The 17,619-nt window shown below is 37.5% G+C and overlaps 1 protein-coding gene across 5 annotated transcripts in view; it reads left to right on the forward strand.

The window, feature by feature from the left end:
- Positions 1–17,107, forward strand: part of DAAM2 (dishevelled associated activator of morphogenesis 2) — a 267,666-nt gene extending 250,559 nt beyond the window's left edge. For all 5 annotated transcript variants that reach the window (XM_070734270.1, XM_070734269.1, XM_070734272.1 and 2 more), the window contains 2 exons: positions 7,133–7,303; positions 9,350–17,107. In XM_070734270.1, the coding sequence (XP_070590371.1) occupies positions 7,133–7,303; positions 9,350–9,568 (390 nt within the window). In that variant the 3' untranslated portion in view covers positions 9,569–17,107. The remainder of the gene's footprint in view (positions 1–7,132; positions 7,304–9,349) is intronic.
- The last annotated feature ends 512 nt before the right edge of the window (positions 17,108–17,619 follow it).

Raw genomic sequence — 17,619 nt, forward strand, 5'->3', positions numbered from 1 at the left:
TCAAAAAAGATGGAAATCCTATTACTGTTATTTCGTTATTAGATTTTTGTGATGGCCGGCTTTGATTTAAATTGCTTATTGTTTATAACTTTTGAATTTCTTGACGAGTCATACAGGCAACTTAAATTTCAGTCCCATTTTGAAGACCCCTGAATTGTCTCTCAATGTAGCATGATTCCTTTGAACTGCATCATCACGTATCATAATTAAGTACATACTGTATAAGCAAAATTAGCTGTCTGTTCTCTGCCCTGCTATTCTTGCATTTGATGTCTGGCTCTTATCCAGATTTGACTTACTTATTGCAGATTGATTTAATCATCAGATCTATCTTTTACATTTTATTTTTAGTCTGGGAAGTACCCAGCTTACAGAAAAGTAAAAACAAGATAATTCTTACCTTCAAGCTTACAGTTCAGAAGTCTTTCTTCATAGATGGCAGTATTAAATATGACAGCTTGGCAATCCTAATTGGCCTCAGTTTCTATGAGTCTGGCCTTTGATCACCTTAGGTCACCTCATCCTTTCTTTCTTACTGAAAGTTCTTCTTGAGCCATTTAATCCCATCACAGTTCAGTGGTGACTAAAATTGTTAGCATTTTCCTCTCTTTTAAGGGAAGTAATATACAGTAGTATGACCAGTTCACTTTAATTGTTCATACATTCCTGTACCTACATGTAGTTCATAGTAGGAATATTTTTTATATTGGAAGAAAAAAAGAGATGGAGTTAGTCTGGGCGATTCATCAACCAAACATCCCCCTCAAAAAGACAGAATTTTTGTCTATGTAGCAAAGATTGGGTTATGATAAGTCTAAGAAGACACATCTCAGGTGGAAAAGAGAATAAAGAAGAAATAGACAAAGAAAACAAACAATTTCTTTAAAAAATGAAGAAGGAGGGCAAGAAGTCCACAAATGGCAGCAGTATGCACACTTGTCACTTCTTCACCAGCTATGGTTTCTTTGCATCTATTCTCACAAGGTGGGTGGTTCAGCTAAGTGATAGGTTTCCAGCTTGGTTTATATCCACTCAAACATGACTACATCCTTCCACTATGAGATGAAGCCTTCAGACTATGAGTAATGTCAGGAAATCTAGTAGTCCACCCAATTGTGGTCTCGGTTAATGATGCCACTACACAGGTCCCCATTTGAACCTTACCAATGCAGCAGAAATAGCCAGCTGCTAAACCCAGTCTTGTTATATTGTTTTCTGAGACAAGACACAATATTTTGCTCTCTCTGTTGTTTTAGAAAATTTTGCTATAGCTCTCTCTTCTCCAATAGGTGTATTTTTGACACAATAGGTGTATTTTTGTCTTATAATGTAGCCATAACAAGGTCAGTGAAAACGAGAAAGAGACTTCATTTGAAAATGAGGAAATTGAAAAGTTATAAAGATAAAATAAGCATTGTATTTTATCTGGTTTTAGTCAGAATTAAATGGTTTCTTTTTTATCTTAAAGAAACAAGTATGCTATTTCAAGCTGTCAAACATCTGTCTTTTAGCTTTGGTCTAATATAGTATTAATTTGAACTCTAGTGTACATAGGAGTGTACTTCCCAGACCCTTCACTTTTTGTTTGGTTTTTCTTCATTAAAAGAACCTTTCTTCTTGATTTTTTTTTAAAAAAATATTTATTTCTGGACTGCTTAGCCCATAGGACTAAAATATATAACTGGCAAGCCAAAAGGAACAGTGAAGGACAGGAGCCAAAGTGTACAGATTCTCTAAAAGGCTTGGCTTTAGTGGGAATGTTACCTGTTGACTGAATTGAGTTTCCAAAGTAACGGGAAAGAAAGAGATCATCTTTAGGCTAGAAATCTTCCTCGCCAAATTTCAAATGCCTTGGGATCCACTTTTGAGCTATAACCTGTATATGTTTCTATTTAGCACATTACAGATGGAAGTACAGTCTTTTTTTCCTTCTTACTTCTAACTACAGCCTGAAATCTACATTTGAATGGACAGCATGAACATTCAGCTATCTATGCTTCACCTTTTAATGAACATTTTTAAAACCTACCTGATAATGTAGTCATTGTGCTGGTTTTTCCTATGAAACAGGAACCGCTTGCATTGAACTTTATAGTGACCTTTAATAATATCCATAGAAGAAGGGGAAAATACATTTCTTTGACACTCTAAGGACTGTCCCGTGTAGCGCTGTAGCTTTATGGATGTCAAGATCCAGTTCTTATGACAAATCATATACCATAAATTAACGTATAAAAGTTTATCTGTGCCGATTCAACTTAAGGGCAGTCTTTCCCATTGCTATAATGGGAGTCCTCGGAGAGGGGCGGCATACAAATCTAATAAACATATTATTATTATAAGCCTTTCCAACATAGTGTGCAATTTGTTTTCTGGAGTTGTATGGATTAAGATAATAGAGAGTTATTTTAATACAAAACAGGATTTAACCATACTGGGGAAGGAAAATCGAGTTCCTGTTTCTGCTAAGCTAATTAAAAAGTATTTGCACAGCAAAGCCAATCTTTTCTGGAAGTGGCTGAGTACAGATTTGCCAGCATAATGCTATCAATAAGAGACGTTTAATACTAATTACTATAACATGTCCAATCATTTATCATTCTCTAATGTCTTTTCATAGCATGCACACATCTATTGTACTTGAAGGAACTTATTTTGAGTTTTGGAGTGCATAGCTTTTACTCCTCCTCAAATGCTGAGCTGCATGTGGACCCAGGATCTGAAATCTTCTCTCTCCAAGAGAATCTAAGCTTTTTCTTTGAACTACTTTATTTTTTTATATTTTTTTCTTTTCCCTTCCTTATACCAAATCAGATGTATTTCTGTGGGCTTAAAATTCTCCAAACTCAGTGGAGTATCAGTTGGGGAAGTTGTATTATCTACGCCAGAGATACATTTACAACCAGCCAGTAAAGATGAAGTCAAGACTATTCACCGTAGTAATCCACAATACTGCTCCATTTGAGTTTTGCAACAGAATATGAACAAGTGTGTTTTTTAATGAATGGAAATGGTACTTAACATAAAGATTGGTTAGTAGGCTAATAAAGAAGCATTACAGTGGAGGCACATTTCTTTCTTTATGTGGATCTGGCAATATAAATGCCAAGGCCTAAGCAGTGGGGTAGTATTTATATATTTAAAAATACATTGTTTAAAACAGGGATGGAAAAATGTCTTGCTCCTAGGGCACACTGAAAAGTAAATGAAAGACAGATTAGATCGCCCTATAAATTTTGATAGTGCATGCAAGGACTAAAACTGGACAAGCCAAACATTATTTACATATAAAACCCAGGCCATCATATTCTCTTACACATTGGCTCCTGTCCCCACAATATCTTCTATCTATCTATCTATCTATCTATCTATCTATCTATCTATCTATCTATCTATCTATCTATCTATCTATCTTCACCTATCTATCTGTCTATCTGTCTATCTGTCTGTCTATCTATCTATCTATCTATCTATCTATCTATCTATCTATCTATCTATCTATCTGTCTATTTATTAGATTTGTATGCCGCCCCTCTCCGTAGACTATTGGTTGAGTATAAAGGTCTGAGAAAGCATTCTGAGCATGTTCAGCTCAGAATGCCTTTTAAACTGTTCTGGATATAGTTGGAAATTGTGCAGCTATTAATCCTGCTTATGCAGGTGCTCCGTATAAGAGCACCTATATGACAAATCACTTCACTTTACCTCAATTGAAAGCTAAGGTACGTGGCCAAAGCAGTATGTTTACAACATGGGTTAGATCCATAGAATTGCAGATCATTGGACAGCTTTGGTGTGATTGATTGAAGAACCGAATCAGTGCAACCCAATTTCATTTATTTAATGCAGAAAATTTCAGCCCATCTATGGTATAAAATATTTCTATTGTGATATTGTCAATGAGCACTGACTTCTTATCTTGTGAATGTGTCAAAATAATTTTGACACCAGGACCCAATCAGTGCACAACTGCTACATGAAATTATTGCTTTCCTTTTGGATTTTCTAATACATAATCCAAGACAGCTGAATTCAGGCATTCTGAATGTGCTTGCAATAACCATTAAATTGTGCTTGCAATAACCATTAAATTGTGAGAACCATTAAACAGAATCGTCTGCAACACACACACACACATACACTACTTAAAGCAAGAAGATGTGAATGCATGAACATAAAAAAATAAATTATTGAAAATAATGTACTTTTCAACTGAAAGATTTTTAAAATGTCATCATTCTTTTTCTTTACCACCTCAAATAACAGTTTTGCCATCTGGCACATTTTCCATAACGGTGTTTTCCTTTTGGTCTAAAAAGACCTCTCCCCACCCCTCTACCACCACCCTGCCTAAACTTCCTCTTGTAATGGCATTTCTTCAGCTGCTTCATTTCCTTGGCAGGAGTAGCAGTGATTGAGTGCTGCTGTTCCTCTTTCTACCTCTGTTGAAACAACTTTACAAAATGAACAACTGCCTAAATTATTTGCTTTGGCAAAAGTACGAATTGACTGGAAAGTTTGGTGGTAGGAGGACTGCTGGCACTGAAGTCTGGAGACCTATTATGTCATAAGACGAAGGAGAAAAAAATTATTTATTTTAACATAAATCCATTTGTATCTCTTAAGGTTACAAAGTAAAGGGGTATGTCATCCATATTACCAAGCTATACAATTGTGGATCAGGGCTTGATGCCATTCCTAAGGGGTTTTTATTGGGTACTGGGGAAATGAAATTGGACAAAGATATAGAGAACAGTATGGAAATCAAGAGCCACGGATGCATAAAAGACTGCATTATTGTATTCAGAGGTGAACAAAAAACAGGGAAATTACTTTGGGATTGGTAGGGTTAACAGAAGTGAATTAACAAAAAAAGAATGTATTAGGCCCTTTGAACTACAGAACTACATTGTAGTAAAAAGAAAAGAATCCCTAACCCCAGTGTTGACATAACCTGCCAGTAGGTGATTTAATCATAAAAGCCATTGAAGATCTAATAGAATTTGTAAGACGGGCTCTCTTTTTTAACTTACATTGGAAGATCACTAAACACATCATTTATGTAGACTCAGTGCCAGGCAGAGGTCAACATTCAAACTGTTAAAAGATTTAAAAGTATATATTATCCATGAGTAATCACCCATTTAATAGCATTTCTTCAAAAAAAACCCCAACCCCGGTGCTGCTAAATTACTCACTGGGTAAGTAGTCATGTAAACTATGCTTTAATTGAGGTTTCATTTTTAAGTTTTGTTTGAATAACCATTGATTTATAATAACGAATCTATTTAATATTTCAAATTCTGAAAACTGAAGCCTGTTATTCCTTGTCCAAACTCCTGACAGCTTTCATTCTGTCATAGATTTGCTCTTCCTCTCAAAGAGACAAAACAATATGACTGTTGATTATTGTTGGTGTGACGCTTGGAGGTTAGATTTTGGATTTGAAAGTTAGGTATGGGCTATGGTTGAATTCTAAATATCACATAATGGCCTTGAAAGTTTGTATCTGGAAAGGAAAAATTTTGAAGAAAATTCAGACATTCCCTAACCATGTTTCTTCATTGGGATTTAAAAGTAGTTCCAGAGTGGAGTGCTATCTAAGCGGCTCAATTCCTCACTAAGTTCCACTGGAATTGTTGATATAGTTGTATTTTTGTAGATTCTATCCATGCCAGAAAGACGAAAGAGTCAAATTCACCAGTCTGCATTATTGTTCGCCAGTCTGCCTTGTCACTCCTTCCCAGTAAGATTAGCCAAGACAGTTAAGATCCTATCAGAAATAAATATCTTAGCATTATGTCTGGAAGAACAGTTGTCAGTTTTCCATCAAGCCACTATGATCTCTCATTTATAGAGAACAATGAACTAGGAATTAGTTTTGAGGCTTTCTGGTTTGTCCAGCTGCTCACCCACAAAGACAGTGCTGGTGAATGCGCCAAAAAGGGAGCATTGCATGTGTGCGCTTGTCTGGGCCCTGATCAGGAAGAGGAGTAGCCAGAAGGGTATGTGCACATCAACCAATTTATTTCTGGTTTCCAGCGTGCACATTCACAGTGGCCAGCAAGTGCTCTAGTTACTGCCACGCATGCGCATGTGTCAATCAGCTGGTACCCATGCTCATGTTGTAAAATGGAAGAGCAGTTCTTCTGGTTTCTGGTACTGCTTTATGTACAAAGCCAGTTGATTGTCGTATTCACATGCATGCCAGAAACCAGGAAGAGAAACAGCCGTAGCCACATGTTCCAAGTGACTTGGCTCTGTGTGCCACTTCAGGCATACATGCCATAAATTCACCATCACGGCACTAGGAGAACAAACAGGAATTATTGGAAACCATGTGTGATAAGTCAGGATTCTCTTGCCTTGTTTCATCACTTTGTGTGATTTTGGCAGAAATTAACAAAACAGCTAAAGCCTCATGATTGTCAAGACGTCTTCCAGTCAAATAGAAGTCCATTCTTCATGGACACTCCATTTTTTACCGAGAGCATAAAATATGTTCCGCATTATTTATGCGTTCTGCTAAGTCCCGGAGCTGCTCCAAAGGAGTCTAGAGGAATGCAGATTTGTCCATTTGTTTATGCTTAGCATTCAACTTGAAGTATAAGCATTAAACTTCCAAGTTGAATATTTGACTTAGCATTCTTACTTGTGCAGTGTAAACTTTTTTCTGGAAGCTTTTCTTAATATTTGTATTTTCCTATGCAGTTTTTTCTGCATAGGGGAAATGTACATTATAAATTCAGGATTTTGTATAGAGTTTTACCCAATGTGTGGACACTTAAGGAATATGTTTAAGTTGCTAGTAGATCATAAAATTTAGCAACGTATAGAGTTTGTGAATGGGTACATTCCAGGCTTTGGTCAGTTCCAAGCCTGAGGATATAATCAATTAACATACCTATAACAATTTGGATGGAACAAATTTCTTATTATCTTTGTTGATAAGAAATATTTATGGTGTTTAAATTTCAAACATGTCTCTGAAATAGAAACAAAATACAACATGTACAGTCCCCATGAAATTGAACACTTCCATTAACAGAACATAGTATTTTTTTTCTTAATAAACATTTGCTGTATTCTTTTCCTTCTAAATGCCAGGAGTTTTTCTTCCTTCCTTTAACAGTATGCCAAAGCACTGAAGCATTTTGGAGAGAGTGAGGGAAGGATGCAGCCAGATGAATTTTTTGGCATCTTTGACACCTTCCTGCAATCATTTACAGAAGCTAAGCAAGATCTGGAGAATATGAGGAAGAAGAAGGAAGAAGAGGAGCGCAGGGCACGCATGGAAGTCATGGTGAGGATTTAAATAATTTTTAAAAAGCTCTTTTCCCCCAGGAAAATGATTTCCTGAATGTCTTGGGAAGTTAAAGGCAGTGTGAATAAAGGACATATTTTTTTACAGTGTAATTCACAGGCTGGCTTGTACCATTGTTTCTCCATGGAAGTTGGAGCTAGCATTTAGAGTGGGTTGTCCCCATCCAATCAGATTGAAAACTGAGCCTGTCAATCAAAGCTGAAGCTCCGTCTGCCATCTTGGCCCCAGCTTTGACTCAGTTCTCAGAGAGAAGTGGAGTTTTTCCTGTGCCATCTGATTGCTAGCTCAGATCCTTGGTCTATTTTCTTCTGTCGGAAATTATGTGTTTTCCCTGTCATCCCATATCAGACACAGGAAGAGCTGCCAAATTCTTGTAGTTTTGCAAGGCTGAAGAGCTGAAGAATTCCTTGCCAGGCAGCATGGAAACAGATAGCAAAGCCTTCTCCTCAGAAAGGAGATGAGTTTGTTGCCCATTCTGTGCTAGAATTATTGATGGGGATATTTATAGGTGAGGGGCATAGGAGAAATTGTAGGCGACCAGGATGTGATTATTGTGATCTGCCATAGTATTATTGATGACACTTGAATGAGTGAGATCTTACAGCTGCTGAAATCAATGTAGTCAAAATAACACTCTTATACCCACATTAATAGAAGGAACAGTTCTCTTTTTCATTTCTCCTCAATGTTGAATCCCATGGAGAATAGCCAAGAACTGAGGCATCTTTTTTCTTCACTGAAAGCAATCCTTATGACTTTAGCTTAATTAGATATTTACCTTAGCCTTTATTCAAGGAGACACTAATTTCTCTCTTTTTCTCCTCACCATTCCTTTACCTCCACAACATCTTACCCATGAGGTAGGATAGAAAAAAATGGGTCCAGTTTAGTATGAAAGGCTCAATTTGGCAGCCTAATCACTTCACCTCAAGTAGTTTTCAGAATAACTCACAAATTGTTTATGCTCAATCTAAATTTGTCTTGCTGGCTTTAATGAAGCAATTGTTGATACAGATGTGGTTTGTAAGCTAAATCACTTTTATTCAAGGTCTTTTTCCAGTTCCATTGCTTTTTTGCGTACTTTCATTCCAGGCGCATCATTTACAGATGCCCTATGTTCAAAATGTAATGTTAAGAATCTGATGTTACTCACATTTATTTGTAAAACCCACAGGGTGGCTAACAGAGAAAAAACAGTTAAAAGTTCAATTTAGGACTATAAACCCCAGGGAGCAAGTCTGTCTTATTCCTGACCTTTGTCAGTCACTCTGGGAGTTTTTTTCAGTGGAACAACAGGTTAAAAATGCTTTACATAAATAAATAGCAGAATGTTAAATACAGCAAAGGAAAGGAGAAAAAAAGGCAAGCTCCATAAAATACAAACCAAGGACACAAACAACACAAGATAGCTATCATTTTTATATGCATTTGGCTAGCTACTGTTACAAACAGGATGCTGGACTAGCTTCTTATACAGATAGTCCTTGATTTGGTGCCATTTATTTGGTGAGTGTTCAAAATTATAATGACAGTGAAAATAGGGAGTGATGACCATTTCCCCTACTCATTAACTGTTGCAGCATCCTTATAGTCACATGATTAAAATTTTGATGCTTGTCAATTGGTTCATATTTATGATGCTTGCAGTGTCATGTGACCACCTTTTGCAACCTTCCAAGAAGCAAACTCTATGGGGAAATCTGATTCACTTAACAACCATGTCACTAACTTAACAACTACAATGATTCTCATAACAACTGTGGCAAGAAAGATTATGAAATGCAGCAAAACCCACTTAAGAACAGAAATTTTGGGCTTAGTTGTGGTTGTAAGTTGAAGACAGTATTTATGAAGTTTGGAATCATCCCAGTGAAAGATGAGTCTAGGATGAGGTTGCAACAAACAACTTCTTACGGATATCTTTTAAAATTATTTCTAATTGGTTTTGTTCATTGTCTTTATTAGTGCATTTTCAAACCAACCACCATTTTAATTCTTATTAAATCTGAATCTGTGTCTTGACAGCTTAAAGAACAGAGGGAGAAAGAACGGCGTCAGAAGAAAGCAAAGGCTGGTAGTATCTCAGAGGAAGGAGGAGGAGAGTTTGATGATCTTGTTTCAGCACTGAGATCAGGTGAAGTTTTTGACAAAGACTTATCCAAGCTCAAGCGCAACCGTAAGCGTTCAGGGAACCTAAGTCTGGAGACAAGTCGGGAACGAGCGATAACAAAGCTCAATTATTAAATATGGATGCTGTGCAGATTACACCAAGTGCAAAGCCGTAATGAACAACTGCTGCAACCAAGATGGTGAGACTGCCTAAAAACCTTTCTGCAAGAAGCGTGTCTAGTGCCAATGGCTTTCCCCCCCCCAGGATGAACTTATTCTCCTGTCTTGCTCTCTTCCATATTTACATGATCTGGAATGATGGTTAAAGTGCCTCTCTGGTGCCCAAAGGATTTGTCATCGAACCTTCCTTTTTGATTAATTGAATGGCTTCTTGATTCCACCACAACTTCACTTGGACCCTTTTGATGGAACAGAAAGTTTGGGGGTTTTCTGCACCGGTTACTTGGGGTGGTGGGTAGGGAAGGATCACGTGCCAAAGTTTACACTTTAAAAAAAAAAAAAATCTCCAATGCTGAGAAAATGCAAGACAGTCTCAGGATGGTTCTGGATTTTCCTGCCATTCTTGGTTTGGCCTGCCTTCAAGGGTGAATTGGTGGTATTATAGTATTGTGGTTCTCTTCCTCCACTGGACTTCCAAAAGGCCATTGACTTTGAAAAATATGACGTTGGTCTCCAGGACTGGTATTTACTGGTGAATGAGAAGCAAGTGATGCTGCGTCGGAGGAAGTAGCTAGAGCTGTTCTGTTTCTGAGATGCATAAAAAGTTTGGGAAACTCACTTTTCACCCCCACTATCACTTGAGTATTTGGAAGCGTGCTAAGTCTTTATACCAAGTTGTAAGAAAATAGGAGGAAACATACTCTTAGAGTGATCATCATAAACCTGAACCTGATCAGTTATCATTGCTAAGCAATGTGGGAGGAAAGGGTTTGGGGCATAGAAGCATTTCCATTTGTAAAACTGCATTATTTGATAGCACAGTAGCACAAATTATTTGAACTAGTAAGATGTAGAAACTAAAAAAAAATTACACGAATGGTTTGTCTGATAGTTGAAAAGGAGAATCTGGTCATTTATGGGAAGCCATGACTCAACTGGGATGGACATTTTTCATTCTAACAGATTGGCCTTTTCAGGAACTTCCAACAACATTTTCACAGAATTATCTAATTGTAAGGTGATTGGAACATGCAAGGATTCCCCCCACACATCACAATGGAGGTGACAAAGAGAGAATTAAGATATGTGGGAGACCCAAAAGGGATTATCCAGTAGGTTTGAAAACAACAAGAGACAATAAACAAGCAGTTTAACATGTAATAAGAAATTGTCTGTAGAACAGCCAAAACAGAAACATGCATATGTAGAGAGCGCCAAGTAATATTTCCCTGTTTTATTGTTCTTATGTGGTTGTAAAACTATGCAGTATAGGTTTTTTTAAAAAAAAAAATCCTACAAAATGAGTAGTTATTCATCAATTCTCAACTGGATCTCAGGGAAAAAAAGATGGTGCAAACTTTAGTGTTAGCAATATGGAGGCAATTTTAAGATGCCTGAAAAAGATTTTCTGAAAGGGCAAAATTCATAGGATTTCACAGATTGTAAAAAACACTCCAATTGTCATGTTGATTATTTGCTTTTGTTGGAATGAAAAAGTTGTGTACATTCAAGTTTATTTCTGTAAAGTAGAAATTTCCTTTTTCTCTCAAGCAGAGATTAATAAGCCATATTGCAAGATTCCCCTACCAGCATTGGATTCAATGTTGGGAACCCTAAATAGAAGTGCTCAAAACTTCAAAAATAATTGTCATATTTTTGTGTGCCCTTATTTTCAGTGCTCTGGTTCTGAATTTTTCTGTTCGTAGCATTCCAAAATACAGGATGTTTTCATTATATGTATGGGAAGATAATTTGCCTTTCTGTAAAAACATTATGTCACAGGGCTGCCTGTTTTTTAAAAATATTATTTAGAGCAGTGTTTCTTAAAAGTGTGGTTCTGGCCATCCTCTCAGAAGTCCACAAAATCAAAAATCTTAATATTAAAATCCCATCAAATTGTGAGAACTGGCAATGAATGCAAAATTTTAGTATAGTAAATGTTGATGAATATAGTCCATTTGAAGGAAAGGTTATTTGGAATCCCCCATAATTTTAAAAAGTGGGAAGTGGTCCTTACATGAAAATTTTTTAAGAAACACTGAGCTATAAGATGATCCTTCATCACTCCATCGATGAAGATTTTCAGTCATCCAGGTGATAGTGTTTTTTTCAAAATGCAACTGGACTTTCTTTTTTTTCTTTGAAGACATTTTGCTACTCATTCTCATTCAAGAAGCTGAAAAGGTTTCTTGGATATGAAGCAAAACATCTTCAAAAAACTCCTCAGAAAGTTCCTCTTAAAAAAGTATCTTTGGGATGACCTCTCTCTGTTTCTTTCAAAACTGAATGATTCCACCCTAAATATTGTTGAAGATTAACAGGCTTGTACTTTTTGGATTCTTCAGGATGAACAACAAGATATTTTAAAGAAAAATGTGAATGCTAAATTGAGCTTATGGCTGTTCCCTATAGTAGAAATGTAGTATTACATTATGTCTCTTGTCCTGTCTCATCCAAAAAAGACTAAAATGGGATGGTGCATTTTCCTTGCACCAAATCTCAAAATTACATTTTCTTCAAAATAATAAACATCAAGTCATATTACTCAGTATTCCCAAATTCCTTACAGAGACTACATACCACAAATAAGATGCAGTCCAGTTCAAGTTCTTCATCTGTGACTATACTCTTTTCCTTCCCATAAAGTATATGAGCCATCTAATTGTTAATGCAGTAAATAAGTAATATTGTTACCACAGTAAGGAACCAGGATAAAGAGAATATAGGTCTAACTACAGGTTTCAGTTAGCATGATGTTCTCAGATGGCCATTCCTGATGCAGACATCTCTTAATTTAAATGATGGGCAGGTAATCCTGACGTCTGGAAGATACTTAAGAACATTACATCAGAGTAAATTTTAAAAAAAACCTCCTTTCAACTAGAGTGACCATCAACACCAGTGGCCTCTGGAAGAACCTGCAGAGGTTGCCAATTATCAGTGAGGTACTTAGAATAGGAAGAGGGAGATTCCATGTTCAAATAAATGAGTGTTTCCAGCCCTAAGAATAGGGCAGTCAAGGAAATTCATATACCAGTAATAGTTGGAGAGAATCATACATTGTATTTTTGCCCCTAGCTCTGCTATATAATGCCAGATTTTTTTTAAAAAAAATACCATTATTGCCAGTATTTCTGTCATTGGTTCCATCAGATAAAGTACTGGAGTATCTCTTCTTCACCTATTCCTGTAAAATCTACAGCAACCTCGATCAGAGATTTGTAGGTTTCAGTGGTTTCAATTCTGTTCCTTGCAGTATTTTTTTTTCCAGAGCAATACCTGGCAGTCTGGTTTAGCGATTACCGGTAGTTTTTGTGGGGAATATCTAAAAATAATATTAAATATAATTACACATACAATCAGATTTGTTTTGTTTGTAACCAGGGCTCGTGGTATTTTGAGTCATTCCTTCACTTGGGAAATGTCAACTCCCATGAACAGTTGATGGAATTTAGTAGCAACTTCCCATGACCTCTATTTCAGATTGTCATAGATTTTTTAAAAAAATAAGTTGAAGCTGAATTCCATGATCCAAAATAGAAGGTTTTTTTCAAAGTCCCAGTTCAAACTAGGTTTTCTCAGAGGTGACATTGGAATTTATTTACCACCCTCACCCTGGGCCAAAGACACAGCATCTCTCTGTGTGAAGATTATTGGCTCAACTATTGGCCAAATGCCCATGGATTTTCTTTAGCCAAATGAAGCTATTGCTGACATTTGCAAATCACATAAAGCTACCGTTTCATGGGTCCTTGAGGCCTAGAACAGCATGGGTTATTGAACTTAAATAAATAAAATCAAAATAGCAACAAAAGACCAGAATCCAGTTAAATCTTTTTTTTTAACCGTAGGTGATTGGATGTCCTTCAGTCACACTCTGCGTTTTACATTATTTCTTTATACAGTATTTGGTCATTCATTTTAAAATAAAAAACATCCCCAGAAATGCTGCATTGGTGTGTTGCAAAGTTAGGAGGTGGGGGGGTCTATAGGAGGTCCACTCGAAATGCACAGATGTACCACGTGCACGCCTTGAATTTTGTGCATGCAACTTGAAGCAGAGAACTCTTATTTCTCGGTCCAATTTTCTATCCCTCCCCCAGAAGTCAGAGAGAGGACTGAACTTTGGCTCCTGCGTTGATGCAGATAACAGCTGTAGCATGTTATGTTCAGTTTATTCCCTCTCAAGAAGGGAACCTGAGAATGTTCAATCTGAAAAAAAAAATTCACATAGGGCTGAGAGGGAAGTCTTACATCAAAACATCCAGAACAAATGAGATAACTCATGGTATCCTCAGCAAAAGTGCATTTTTTTTTGGCTTTTCTACATCATGCTAAGTTCTCAAGCAATAATATCTCATAGTGGTTTATCTGACCATAAGATATGACAGCAATAACTTTCTGGTTAAGAGGCCAAACTGTGGGTTGCCACAGACCAGGGGAAAGAAATGAATTTTTTTAACCATTATGTTGCCTGACTTAATTGGGGAAAGCCCAAAAATAAGATTAAGCCTTTTGTGGATATCCTGTTTCACATAAATGTCTGTGGAGTCTTAGTTATCAAAAGTCAGCCAGACTTCCTTGAAGATGTTTTGTTTCTCCTCCAAGAAGCTTCTTCAGTTCTGACTGAATGGCTGGGAATGAAAGGGTTTACATTCCTAGCAATTCCTTTGGAAAAGCACTTTTGGGACTGTTTCATATAAATTAAGACAAATTTCACACAGTGATGCATTTATAGACACCTAATTTTCTTTTTGAGGTTTTGTGATAGGTTGGTCCTTTTTCCTCCATGGTCTCTTGATTATTCATGTCATCCAGCTAGGTAGTCCTGGACTTACAACAGTCCGTTCAGTGACTGTTTAAATAATAATAAATGTTTATTTATAATGCCCTTTTAACAAAGAGCAGAACAGCATGTTAGCATTAGCACTTTTTAAAACAGAGCCACCATATTGCCCCCACAATCCGGCTCCTCATTTTACCCACCTCGGAAGAATGGAAGGCTGAGTCAACCTTGAGCCGGTGATGAGATTTGAACCTCTGACCTGCAGATATAGCAGTCAGCTTTAGTGGCCTGCAGTATTACACTCTACCCACTGCGCCATTCCGGCTCTTAAAGTCGCAATGGCACTGAAAAATATGACTTGTGGCTATTTACAGGATCCTCGCGGTTGTGTGATCAAAATTCAGAAGCTTGGCAATGGGTTCATGTTTATGACCGCTGCTGGGTCTGAAGACCATGTGATCACCTTTTGCAACTTTTTGACAAGCAAAGTCCTTAGGGAAGCCACGTTCACTTAACAACTGGGTTATTAAGTTACCAACTGCAGTTATACACTTCACGCTCAGGCAAGAAGGCTCATAAAATGGGGCAAAAACTCACTTAACAACAGAAATTTTGGGCTCAATTGTCGTAAGTCAAGGACTGCCTGTACTGCAGTCAAAGAGTTACATGTTTAACACGTAAGAAAGGGAGTTGGGTTTTTCAAAATAGAAACCATGTAAAATACTTGCAATATAGGGAAATAATTAATGGAAGGTGCACTTCTAACAGAAGCTGCTCTTTTGGATCCATTGCTGAATTGCAGTGATCAGGGGTGGGTTCTAGCTCACCTCATTGCTGGTTCGCTTCCTGGTGCGGCGAGCGGGCCCACATGCACAATGCTAAAAGCCCAAGTTCTGCGGATGTGCAGAAGCAAAAAAACAGCTGTTGCACATGTGCAGAAGCAAAAAACAAAATGGTTCCGGCTATGGCGCCGCCATGTTGGTTTGGAGGCTGGTAGGCCAGTATCGCTGCCGGTTCTAGCAACCCAGGCCACCAAATTACTACCTGTTCTATAGAACCAGTATGAACAAGGAGGAACCCAACTCTGGCTGTGGATAGAAGTAATTTACCAGTTCTGGCTAGTAAACCAGTCCTCTGGGAGTTGGGCAGCATAGAAGTCCAACTAAATAAATAAATAAAAAGTTTTGTTAGATCCAACCCTGTTCATCTATTTCAATCCAATGCAGCATTTTGTTTATGTGCAACATACCAGTTCATGCAAAGCATTCCAAGTTCTTTAAAGGAATAAAGCAGTTTAAGTCACCCTCACCCCCAAATGCTGTAGCAATGTGACTTAAAAAGGTACTTCCCATTTGTAAGAAATCTCCATGTTCTTTGAAATTCATCGGTTTCATCATTGGGGAGATGCTAGACTACAGCTTTATTTGGTAGCTTTGCTTTTGCTTTCCAGGTTGACACTCGGAGAGCATTTGTACAGTTTTGTTATGTAAATGATGTATGCAGTCTTGTTTAATATTTTTTAAAGTTTTAATTAAAAATATTAGGAATATTTTTAAGGGAAACCTGTAAATGCTACACTTCTATTTATTTTGCCATGTTTTAGCTTGCTTTATTTTGTGTGTGTGTGTATGTGTGTGTCTGTATCCATGTTGCAGCCATGACTATTGAGACTGCACCAGGGCATTATGAGCGAAGGGAGTGATGGCTTGGTACTCTGTCGACAGAGCAGACAAGGGCTTGGCGTGTTCACTTTTATCCTAATACCACCAATGAGCTCTGCAGCTCCAGAAAGCGAAATCTCTTTGTTCAGAACAGCTTATCTCCCATAGTATATGACCAGTGGTCTTCAAACTTGGCAACTTTAAGACTTGTGGACTTCAACTCCCAGAATTCTCCAGCCAGCACCTATTGCTTGCCCACCCCTTCATGGCTCGACTCCTAATGACTCAAGGCCCGATAATGGGTTGCAGGCCTGGGGGCTGGGGACTCCTGGTTTATGAGACCCAGGACGATCAAATGGATATGTCAGTCAAATCCAAAGAGTGAGGTAATGTCAGTCGCACATAAATGACACATGCAACTGGCCAGCGCCTGGGCGATGTTTAACCTCAGAGTCAAATTGGTGAGTAATGAGCAAGATGGCAACCCCTTCCCTACCTTTTCTAGAATCATCTACAAAATATGCAATTTTTGTCTCCGTCCTCTCACCCATCTTCTAGGCAAGGTGATAAGCCGAGATCAAAGATTTGAGATGGATTCTTCTCCTAGTGAACGATTTTGGCTTACCTGATAGTTCATGTTCCAAAGTGGTTAGAGGGTACCATTCTTCTCTCTTCTATAAGCACAGAAATAAGTGGAAGAATCCCAGCCTTTTACATGTTAACTAATCTGCCTTAAGTAATCTTAAACATCTGTCTCTGGAGTGTCCCCATCCACCACCAGTAAAGGGCTTCTTCTTCTTCTTCGTGTGGATATCAGGTCACACTCTTCTAATGCTGTGGTGTCTCCTCATTTGTTGGTCAACTTAATTCTGTACCTGAATTAAATGTACAAACTTTGTAGAATCCTTTTTATCTGCACCTTTTATAAGAATATAATGTTAACACTAAAAAGAAAAAAAAAGATGTTGCCCCTGTTTATTTCAATGAGTTATTTCGTTAGTGGAGCCAAATATATTTAAGCAATAAACTCTAATAATATTCACTAAACTTGTTTACTCTTTTGGTTTTTCATTTCATAGGAGTATCATCCTATCTACAATGGATGGATTTTTTCTGTTAATGCAGAAGTCTCCAAAATGTATTGGGAGGTTGGGGAGGAGAAAAGTTTAAGAAATACAGTATGTCCAATTGTGATTGTGTTTTGAAAGAGCAATTCTCTCATAGTGGAATTCCCCAAATGGGAATATCCCTACCTACTGGAGAAAGTGGTACAAACATTTTAAAACTAGCTATGATCCCCAAAGTTTAATGGCAACAAAAGTCACTATGTCGACTCAGTCCCCAAAAGGTTGCTATGCCATCTCTACATTTCCAAGCCACATAGAAATCATGTGAATGTTGTCCCATCTAGCAGAAAAGTCTGTTTTGGACATTTGACAATGTGCCAAACTTGAAAAATGTTCACTGGGTTAATGCTTGCTTATGAAAGAGGTTTAGGAGAGTGGCAAAACAAGATGCCAGAGTTTAAACAAGATAGCAGAGCCTGGCTTCTTGGATTG

Source organism: Erythrolamprus reginae, chromosome 1 (genome assembly GCF_031021105.1).
Source record: "Erythrolamprus reginae isolate rEryReg1 chromosome 1, rEryReg1.hap1, whole genome shotgun sequence".
NCBI classification, from domain to species: domain Eukaryota; kingdom Metazoa; phylum Chordata; class Lepidosauria; order Squamata; family Dipsadidae; genus Erythrolamprus; species Erythrolamprus reginae.